At 57.0% G+C, this 10988-nt stretch overlaps 1 protein-coding gene across 2 annotated transcripts in view; it reads left to right on the forward strand.

Annotated features, from left to right (window-relative positions):
• TENM1 (teneurin transmembrane protein 1) overlaps positions 1–10982 on the forward strand; it is an 849492-nt gene extending 838510 nt beyond the window's left edge. For both annotated transcript variants that reach the window (XM_038747613.1, XM_038747612.1), the window contains exons 29-32: positions 65–452; positions 2787–4007; positions 5206–5348; positions 6659–10982. In XM_038747613.1, coding sequence (XP_038603541.1) covers positions 65–452; positions 2787–4007; positions 5206–5348; positions 6659–7420 — 2514 coding nt within the window. In that variant the 3' untranslated portion in view covers positions 7421–10982. The remainder of the gene's footprint in view (positions 1–64; positions 453–2786; positions 4008–5205; positions 5349–6658) is intronic.
• Positions 10983–10988: the final 6 nt, after the last annotated feature.

The following is a 10988-nucleotide window of genomic DNA, read 5'->3' on the forward strand; positions in this document are numbered from 1 at the left end:
TCAGAGCTAATTTCAAACGGCGTTTCCCATCTGAACCGAGGCTCCGGTGTTTCTCTCCCCGCAGTCGGTGATGCTCCTCCTGCACAGCCAGCGGCGTTACATCTTCGAATACGACCAGTCGGACCACCTGCTGTCCGTCACCATGCCCAGCATGGTCCGCTACGGCCTGCAGACCCTGCTGTCGGTGGGCTATTACCGCAACGTCTACACCCCTCCCGACGGGGCCGCCTCTCTGGTCCAAGATTTCACCGGCGACGGGCGCCTGCTCCAGACGCTGCACCTCGGGACGGGCCGCCGGATCCTCTATCGCTACACCAAGCAGTCGCGGCTGTCCGAGATCCTCTACGACACCACCCAGGTCACCTTCACCTACGAAGAGTCGTCCGGGGTCATCAAGACCATCCACCTGATGCACGACGGGTTCATCTGCACCATCAGATACCGGCAGACGGGTGCGTCGCGTCCCGCCCCGCACCCGGGGCGATGATCGGCGTCTTTGTTCGGCACCGCGGTAGATGCCGGGTCATCGGCCCGCGCGATGATAATAATCACCATGATGGTATTTGTTAAACGCTTCCTGTGTGCCCAGCACTGTTCTCAGCACCAGAGTAGATCCGAGGTCATCAGGTTGTCCCCTGTGGGGCTCACAGCCTTCATCCCCATTTTACAGACGGGGTCACTGAGTCCCAGAGAAGTGAAGTGGCTTGCCTAAAATCACACATCAGACAGTAATAATAATAATCGTGGTATTTATTAAATGCTTCCCATGTGCCAAGCACTGTTCTAAGCACTGGGGTAGATACAAGGTGATCAGGTTGTCCCACATAGGGCTCACAGCCTTCATCCCCATTTTACGGATGAGGTCACTGAGTCCCAGAGGAGTGAAGTGGCTTGCCTAAAATCACACATCAGACAGTAATAATAATAATCGTGGTATTTATTAAATGCTTCCTATGTGCCAAGCACTGTTCTAAGCACTGGGGTAGATACAAGGTGATCAGGTTGTCCCACATGGGGCTCACAGCCTTCATTCCCATTTTACAGACGAGGTCACTGAGGCCCAGAGAAGTGAAGTGGCTTGCCTAAAATCACACAGCAGACAGTAATAATAATAATCGTGGTATTTATTAAATGCTTCCCGTGTGCCAAGCACTGTTCTAAGCATTGGGGTAGATACAAGGCGATCAGGTTGTCCCGGGTGGGGCTCACAGCCTTCATCCCCATTTTACAGACGAGGTCACTGAGGCACAGAGAAGTGAAGTGGCTTGCCTAAAATCACACAGCAGACAGTAATAATAATAATCACGGTATTTATTAAATGCTTCCTATGTGCCAAGCACTGTTCTAAGCACCGGGGTAGATACAAGGTAATCATGTTGTCCCAAGTGGGGCTCACAGCCTTCATCCCCATTTTACAGATGAGGTCACTGAGGCCCAGAGAAGTGAAGTGGCTTGCCTAAAATCACACAGCAGACAATAATAATAATAATAATAATCACAGTATTTGTCAAACACTTCCTGTGTGCCAAGCACTGTTCTAAGCACCGGGGGAGATCCAAGATAATCAGGTTGTCCCAGGTAGGGCTCACAGTCTTCATCCGCATTTTACAGATGAAGTAACTGAGGCAAGGAGAAGTGAAGTGACTTGCCCAAAGTCACACAGCTGACAGGTGGAGGAGCCGGGATTAGAACCCACGACCTCCAAGTTCCAGGCCCAGGCTCTGTTCACTAGGCCACGCTGCTTCTCATCACAAAGTCACCGGGACGTGTATCCTCAAAAACTGCACCGTCGCTTTGTGCTACTTGAGAGACGGGGTTTAGAAACGCCGTGACGGTTGTTTTTAAGAGGAGAAGGAGGATGATCTTGTTTTCATTCCTTCTGGGCTTATCGATCCTCTGACCTTGCTATGGGAAGTAAGGCTCGACTCCCAAGTCTTTTGAAAGCTCTTGTATCTTCATATCCATTTCCATGTCCGTTCTCAGATCCGCTATCCAAAAATGGAGTATATTTTGGTAGAGTCGATCTGCGTATATTGCTTTTCAGTCATTCCGTCGTATTTCTTGAGCGCTTACTGCGTGCAGAGCACTGTACTAAGCCCTTGGAAAGTACAATTCGGCAACAGAGACGATCCCTGCCCAACAGCGGGCTCACGGTCTAGAACGGGGGGAGACAAACAACCAAACAAAGCATCGAAATAGATAAATAGAATTATAGCTATAATCACATCATTAATGAAATAAATAGAATAATAAATATGTACAAATATACACCGGCGCTAAGGGGCGGGGAAGGGGGTAGAGCAGAGGGAGGGAGTCGGGGTGATGGGGAGAGGAGGAGGAGCAGAGGAAAAGGGAGGCTGAGTCTGGGAAGGCCTCCTGGAGGAGGTGAGCTTTCAGTAGGGCTTTGAAGGGGGGAAGTGAGCTAGTTGTTTAGGCCTAGATGTATCTTGGGGATCAGGTGTTTCCGAGTGGGAAAATGGTTCGGGGGTTTTCGCGTTTATGAACGTATTAATTTTTCCTTAAGCGCTCAAGAACGTCAAGGAGTGTTTTAAGGAGGGAGAAAGGGCATCGAGCCCCCCGTTTTTAGAGTTGAGAAAGCGGAGGCCCCGAGAAGCGAAGCGATCCGCCCGAGGCCACGCAGCGGGGGCGCGGAGGCTCCGGGATTAGAACCCAGGTCCTCGGATCGCGTCGCCTCTCGACGCCGCTCAGGGCGCGCCTCGCGGTGATAACGACCTCGTTGTGACCGCCCGGTTTTTCTCCGTTTCCCCCACCCCCTGCCCGCCCAGGTCCCCTGGTCGGACGTCAGATTTTCCGGTTCAGCGAAGAGGGTCTGGTGAACGCGCGGTTCGACTACAGCTACAACAACTTCCGCGTGACCAGCATGCAGGCGGTGATCAACGAGACGCCGCTGCCCATCGACCTCTACCGCTACGTGGACGTCTCCGGGCGGACCGAGCAGTTCGGGAAGTTCAGCGTCATCAACTACGACCTCAACCAGGTCATCACCACCACGGCGATGAAGCACACCAAGATCTTCAGCGCCAACGGCCAGGTGATCGAGGTCCAGTACGAGATCCTGAAGGCCATCGCCTACTGGATGACGGTCCAGTACGACACCGTGGGCCGCATGGTGGTCTGCGACATCCGGGTGGGGGTGGACGCCAACGTCACCAGGTACGGTTACGAGTACGACGCCGACGGGCAGCTCCAGGCCGTGTCGGTCGACGACCGGGCCCGGTGGCGCTACAGCTACGACCTCAACGGGAACGTCAACCTGCTGAGCCACGGGAACAGCGCCCGCCTGACCCCGCTGCGGTACGACCTGCGGGACCGGATCACCCGGCTGGGCGAGACCCCGTACAGGATGGACGAGGACGGCTTCCTGCGGCAGCGGGGCAACGAGGTGTTCGAGTACAACGCCAACGGGCTCCTCCGCCGGGCCTACGACCGGGCCTCGGGCTGGACGGTCCGCTACTGCTACGACGGGCTCGGCCGCCGCGTGTCCAGCCGCTCCAGCCCGGGCCGCCACCTGCAGTTCTTCTACGCGGACCTCGCCCACCCCATCCGCGTGACCCACCTGTATGACCACAGCAGCTCCGAGATCACCTCGCTCTACTACGACCTACAGGGGCACCTCATCGCCATGGAGCTGAGCAGCGGGGAGGAGTACTACGTGGCCTGTGACAACACGGGCACCCCCTTGGCCGTCTTCAGCAGCCGGGGGCAGGTGATCAAGGAGATCCTCTACACCCCGTACGGGGACGTCTACCGGGACACCCACCCGGACTTCCAGGTGGTCATCGGCTTCCACGGGGGCCTGTACGACCCGCTGACCAGGCTGGTGCACCTGGGCCAGAGGGATTACGACGTGGTGGCCGGCCGCTGGACGACGCCCGACCACCGGGTCTGGCGTCACCTGAGCGCCGTCCCCGGGCCCTTCAACCTCTACTCCTTCGAAAACAACTACCCGGTCGGCAGAATCCAAGACGTGGCCAAGTACACCACAGGTAGAGCGGAAACGCCCCCGCTTCCTGTCGGCCGCCCCAAGGGGATCGTCGCGCCACGTCGCACGAGACTCCTAGGGCGGGTCTGGATCGGGAGTGGCCACGTCCCATCGGGGCGCGGGTGGGGGACTTTCTTTTTCCTTTAATGTATCCGTTAAGCGCTTCCTACGTGCCAGGCACAGTCCTCAGCCCTGGGGTAGATTCAAGCTAATCCGGTTGGACGCGGTCCCGGTCCCATGTGAGGCTCCCATTCTCAGTCCCCATTTGACAGATGAGGTAACTGAGGCCCGCAGGTGATAATAATAATGATGATGGTACTTGTTACGCGCTTGCTATGTGCGAAGCACTATTCTAAGCACTGGGAGGGCATACAAGGCGGTCGGGTTGTCCCACGTGGGGCTCACAGTCTTAATCCCCATTTTCCAGACGAGGTCACTGAGGCTCAGAGACGTTGTGACTTGCCCGAGGTCACACAGCAGACGGGTGGCGGAGCCGGGATTAGAACCCATGACCTCTGACTCCCAAGCCTGGGCTCTTTCCACTGAGCCACGAATCCAGTTGGACACATTCCCTGTCCCACGTGAGGCTTCCATTCTCGGTCCCCATTTGACCGAAGAGGTAACTGTTGCCCACAGATAATAACAATAGCATCAATTATGGTATCAGTGCCCGGCTCTTAGAGCAGTGCCAGTGCTTTGCACCTAGTAAGTGCTTAACTAATGCCATCACCGTTATTATTATCATTTGTTAAACGCTCACTATGTGCCAAACACTGCTCTAAGCACTGGGGTAGATACAAGGTCATCAGGTTGTCCCTCGTGGGGCTCTAAATCGTAATCCCCATTTTCCAGATGAGGTTACTGAGGCACATAGAAGTCAAGTGGCTTGCCCAAGGTCACACAGCAGACAGGTGGCAGAGTCGGGATTCGAACCCACGTCCTCCGATTCCCAAGCCCGTGTACTTTCCAACTAAGCCACGCTGCTTCCAGATATTGAGTGAGTTGCCCCAAGTCACACGGCTGACAAGCGTCGGAGCCAGAATTAGAACCCAGATCCTCCCGACAGCCGGGCCTGGCCTCTGGGTTCTCCGGGTTTAGGCCCGTGACGCGGCTTGGACGCCTGAGTCCGTTCCTCGGACCGCCCTCGGGGAGCCGGGGAGACAGCCGTTCTGTCTTAAGAAATTTCCATTTTTATCTCGTAGATATCGGAAGTTGGCTGGAGCTGTTTGGTTTTCAGCTTCACAACGTGCTCCCCGGATTCCCGAAGCCAGAGACGGAAAGGTTGGAATTGACTCACGAGCTTCTCCAGCTTCAGACGAAAACTCAGGAGTGGGATCCCGGAAAGGTCAGCGGAAGTCGGGCGGCGAAGCGTCCTCCGCGGTTACGCGCGGTCGTTTTCAGGAGGGCTCGGAGGGCCGGAATCCGGCACGCTTCATGACAAACATAAATGGGACCGTGCGCTCTAATCCCGAGGTGCCTAGGAGGGAACCATCCGGCGAGATTCCGGCCTCGATCGCGTTCGGGAAGCGTCCTGGCGGAGCGGAGTGGGCGACGGGGCCCGGTAGTCTGAGGACCTGGGTTCCGGGCCCCGCTCTGACGCTCACCCGGGCGTGACCTTGGTCGGGTCACTTAACTTCTCTGGGCCTCGGTTTCCTCGACGAAATGGGGATTCGGAACCGTTCCCCCTCGTAATTAGAAGCAGAGTGGCCTAGTGGCTAGAGCCCCGATCTGGGAATCAGAAGGACCTGGGCTCTGATCCCGGCTCTTCCATTTGTCTGCCGTGTGACCTTGGATCAATCAGTCAATCAGTCGTATTTATTGAGTGCTTACTGTGTGCAAAGCACTGTACTAAGCGCTTAAGAAGTACAAGTTGGCAACATATACAGTCCCTACCCAACAGTGGGCTCACAGTCTAGAAATGAGTCAATTAAGCCCGATTTTACAGATGAGGCCACTGAGGCCCGGAGAAGTTAAGACTGCGAGCCCCACGTAGGACTGGGACAGTGCCCAACCTGACGAGCTTGTGTCTCTCTTCTCCAGCTCTTAGTACAGTGCCTGGCACGAAGTAAGCGCTTAACATACACCACAATTATTATTGTTTTATTACTATTATTAATAATAATAATAATGGCATTTATTAAGCGCTTACTATGTGCAAAGCACTGTTCTAAGCGCTGGGGAGGTTACAAGGTGATCAGGTTGTCCCACGTGGGGCTCACAGTCTTAATCCCCATTTTACAGATGAGGGAACTGAGGCACAGAGAAGTTAAGTGACTTCCCAAAGTCACACAGCTGACAAGTGGCAGAGCCAGGACTGAACCCATGACCTCTGACTCCAAAGCCCGTGCTCTTTCTGCTGAGCCACACTGATTCTCTGTTATTATAGTCTCAGCCCAGCATGGGACAGGGACCGCGTCCATGCCGATTAACCGGTACCTACGCCGGGACACAGCACGGGCTCGATGCATAGCGGGAGCCAAAGCAATACCATAACTAAATAGGCCTCGCGGAGAATCGCCTCGTCCTCGGGACATTGGCATCGAAACGCGGCTCGGAGGCCGAATCGACCCAGCCTGGCTCTCTGTGCACTCGATCGCTTGGCGCCGATTTCTGTCTGACCCGCTGTTCACTTTTTCTTGCGTTTCCGCTTTCCAGACGGTCCTGGGCATCCAGTGTGAGCTCCGGAAGCAGCTTCGGAATTTCATTTCCCTGGACCAGCTTCCCATGGCCCCCGGCTCCGGCGACGGGAGGTGCCCCGGAGGAGGAGGGAAGCAGCCCCGCTTTTCCGCCGCCCCTTCCGTCTTCGGGAGAGGCATCAAATTCGCCATCAAGGACGGGGCGGTGACGGCCGAGGTGATCGGGGTGGCCAACGAGGACAGCCGCCGCATGGCCGCCGTCCTCAACGAGGCCCGCTATCTGGAGAACCTCCACTTCACCGTCGAGGGGCGCGACACGCACTACTTCATCAAGCTGGGCTCGCTAGAGGAGGACCTGGCCCTGATCGGGAACAGCGGGGGGAGACGGATGCTGGAGAACGGCGTCAACGTCACGGTGTCGCAGATGACCTCGGCGGTCAACGGGAGGACCCGGCGCTTTGCCGACATCCAGCTCCAGCACGGCACGCTGTGCTTCAACATCCGCTACGGGACCACGGTGGAGGAGGAGAAGAACCATGTGTTGGAGACGGCCAGGCAGAGGGCCGTCGCCCAGGCCTGGACTAAGGAGCAGAGACGGCTCCGGGAAGGGGAAGAGGGCATCAGGGCCTGGACGGAGGGAGAGAAGCAGCAGCTCCTGAGCACCGGGAGGGTCCAGGGCTACGATGGCTACTTCGTCCTGTCCGTCGAGCAGTACCTAGAACTTTCGGACAGTGCCGACAACATTCACTTTATGAGACAGAGCGAGATCGGCAGGAGGTGACGGACGCAACCTCCGCCTCCGCGTCACCAAAGACCGCCTGTTTGTAAAACCCGGAATGGTTTACGTATCGGTTTTCTAGATCGGACCTCCCCGCGTGCCACCGCGGAGAGAGAGAGACAGAGACAAAAACGTATCCGACTGCCTTTAAACGCGACGGAAGATGGTATTTTGATACCGTCCGCTCGGACCCTCTAAGAGACCACGGAGACGGCGTCCGGCTCCCTCACGGAACGACGCGGGCGGAGAGTGGACTGTTAAAGAGATGACGGAGAATCCATCGCGCCCGAGCGCCGGTGACGAGGAAGGACCCCGGCTGGGGAGTTTGGGGGGAGGACGGGGGAGGGGAGCAACGGGGGCCTCCCCCACGGAAGAACCGGGAGGCCGTCAGGGGAGGGCCGGGGCGGCCTCGCGTCCCCCAGAGATCGCGGGACCTCCTCGTTGCCGGGGACCGTCTCCGACGACGCCGGTCTTGGCTCGTCCGCTCGTTGCCCCGTCTCCCCGCCCCCCTCATTAAGAGTCAAAGCGGTCCCATCGCCGTACCGAGTCGAGCCCGCGGTTGCATCCCGTCCCCGCTCTCCTCCCTGGGTCCGGAGGCCGGGACGGGATGGCATCCCCCATCCACCTCCGGGGGAGCCTCTTGTTTGGGGATGACGCGTCGGGGAACTCTTTCGGGTCGCCCCACCCCGGGAAGCAGCCCCACACTGACGTCCCAGTCGACGCGGCCGATCCGGGGGCTTCTCGGGGCGACCCCTCACCCGAGCGAGGGCCCCTTCCTCCGGGTCAATCTGTAGAGCGCTCTCACGGGTATTCTCCCCCACGAGGTTCCCCGGGGGAACCCGGAGTCTATCCCCCCACCGGCGAGTGGTCGATTTAGGGAAGCGGCGAAGGCCCGGACCTGAGGATCGGGGTTCTAATCGCGGCCCCCCAACTCTCCAGGCGCGTCGCTTGACATTTCTGTTCTTCAGTTCCCTCATCTGCATGACAGGGTTTTGGTTACCTGCCCTCTCTCCTGGTTGGAATGCCAGCCCACGTCGGGACCTGGTCATCTCGTCTCCAGCCCGGTGTTGGGTTCGGCGCCCAGTGCGCTGTCAGAGCCGAAGGACTACCCAGAGCATCATCGTGGCTCTGCCTGGTTTCCGAGAACGGAGGAGACTAAGATGAGCCCGTGGGTCGAGACGGTGAAAATGCTCCCCGGGGGCCGGAGAGAAGCGCAGCGGTGGAGGAGTCTCGCGCCGTGGGCCGTGAGTCGTCAGAGGTCAGCACCCGAATGTTTCGAGCAAGCGGCGGGCAATCTCCATGGCCGTCCGCTTCCCTCCCGGAGTCTGTATTTTTCCACGGTGATGTTTAACCTGTGCTCATTTTTTAGCGGGGAGTGGATGACTATCCGGGAGCATCTCTCAGCATCCCAGGGATGGGGGTCGTGGGACCGTCTCAGACCCACGCGAGCATCCACGTCGACGTGGGCTGTGCCGCTGAATGTCCGTGAGACCCACGGTCAGCCCCAAGGTCCCCCCTCGCGTGGCCTCCCCTGGGTGACGATTGTGTCTCTGGCGCGGAGGAGTCGACGCATCCCCAGGTGACTCCCATACCGACCTTGGCCCGGAGGCCCCCCCGACCGGAGAGAAGGCTTGCGGTAAAAGATAAAAGCCCCCCGTGTCTTATAATCGACTCCCCGCCCTGAGCCCATGTCCCAAAAAGGCCTTCCCTCTCGAAACGCGGGGACGAGGGAGACTAGGGAGAGAAGAGATCCCGAGAGCGGAGAAGAGGAATAACAAAAAACCGTCGGCCAACAGACGGGGCACCAGAATCCCATCTTTGAAGAGCGGAGGTTGAGAGACCGACTCGCTTTCGACCCCGAGGCTGCAGCTCAAGTGGACCTGCCTTCCGGTCAGCGTCCACCCCGTGACGGAAACCGGCTATTTTTATTCGGGCAACTGTGCCATCTCCTTTTCTCCTTCATCTGTCCTATCATAAGGGACCACGGACTAAAGCCACGCAAACCTCCGCGACGGCCTCGGGTCGGACCCACGCTTCCCAGAGCCTCCGATATCATTTTTATCGACAGACCAAGATTCCCCCTGGATCGTCGCTAGGGAGAGGGCGACGGTCAACGCGACGGGCGTAGTTGGTGTCCGGCAGAGCCCGTCCCGCTCTCGTTTTTGAGCCTCTCTGCTTTCCGCGGTTCCCCGAGGACGGGTGGTTTTCAGACCACCCTGGACATCCGTCCCAAACTGACCTCTGAAGGCTTGACTTCGACAGTAATGACCTCGAGAGGCGCGTTTCCCGTCCGGGTTACTCATTGATTTAGCTGGTGCCTTTAGTTTCTAAAAGTTGTATTTGTATCGGATTCGGGAGACACTAGTAGGCCCTAGTTGCGGTTTGACGACAGCCTTGAATATCACTGGTCTCAGTAGAATGCCCCTAAGGAGCATGAGAGTGGAGGATAGGGAATGAGTAGCCCCAGATGGGTTCAAAAATCGATTGTAATTCAGAGAAAAGTGTGGCGACATTTCTTATCGGGGATAGGGAGGAGCTGAGCACCCCCCCACCCCCGCCCCGCTTTCGATGGAACGGAGAGAAAAGGATGCATCTGTCCCAAAGTTTTTTGGTTTTTTTCAAATAGGAAAGAAAAGGTTTTTATCGCATGTCCCGACGAAAATGAGAGATGTAGATAAATCGCAAAGCGACTGTCGGGTGGCTCGTTATCACGCCGAGCGCTCTTGGAGTCAGCGAGAGAGAGAGAGAAAGAGAGAGACTACATCTGGATTCTCCCTTGATCAAATAGGGATCTCTGGAGGCAAGGAATATGTCATCTTCATGTTGTATGTTTTTGGCAGCTCAGCCCATTTGATCGGTATTTTTCTTTTTCGCGCTTTAGCGCGGAGCCCCGGACGAGGAGAACAGAATTGACGTCGAAGGGTTCGGAGGCGTTTACATCAGGGTGATTTTCTGTCACTACTGTAATCATGCCAGGTGAAAGCCTGGTGCCAGAAAGCAGAGAAGGGTAGGAAAATTCCTACACACACTTCTTTGCCAGGCAAGCATTCTACTGCAAATAGAGAGAGAGAGAGAGGGTTTATTTTTAACCCAGCCAACCGCTAGTGTGTAAAATAAGCATTTCCTTTACAGTCACCGTATCTAGGAGATCTAGGCCATTTATTTGTGTGGGTACGCGTGGGGTGTGTGCGTGCGTGCGTGCGTATAGCTATCTATCTGCAGAACATAGGCAAATATAAACACTTCACACTGTTCCACGTGGTAAACCTGCGAAGCTAGAAATTTCCACAAGGCAATTCGACGGGTTGAAAAGCCTTCCCTCTCGATCCCGTTTCGGATACCCCACTCTGCGTTCCCTCTTTCAAACGGGCCGGGAGAGAGGTCACGGCCGGCGTGATCCACACCCCGAGGACGACGCGCGTAGGGAGCCGTCAGGCCGCGGCCTCCCCCTTCCGGGAATCATCACGGACGACCCGTCCGTGGTTTCCGGATTCAGACGGTCCAGCCGGGAACCTCCGTGAGGTTTTCGGTCCCGAGGGAAAACCACCGGCGTGTTTCGGCGTGTCCCACT

The sequence above is a fragment of the Tachyglossus aculeatus genome, chromosome 6 (genome assembly GCF_015852505.1).
Source record: "Tachyglossus aculeatus isolate mTacAcu1 chromosome 6, mTacAcu1.pri, whole genome shotgun sequence".
NCBI classification, from domain to species: domain Eukaryota; kingdom Metazoa; phylum Chordata; class Mammalia; order Monotremata; family Tachyglossidae; genus Tachyglossus; species Tachyglossus aculeatus.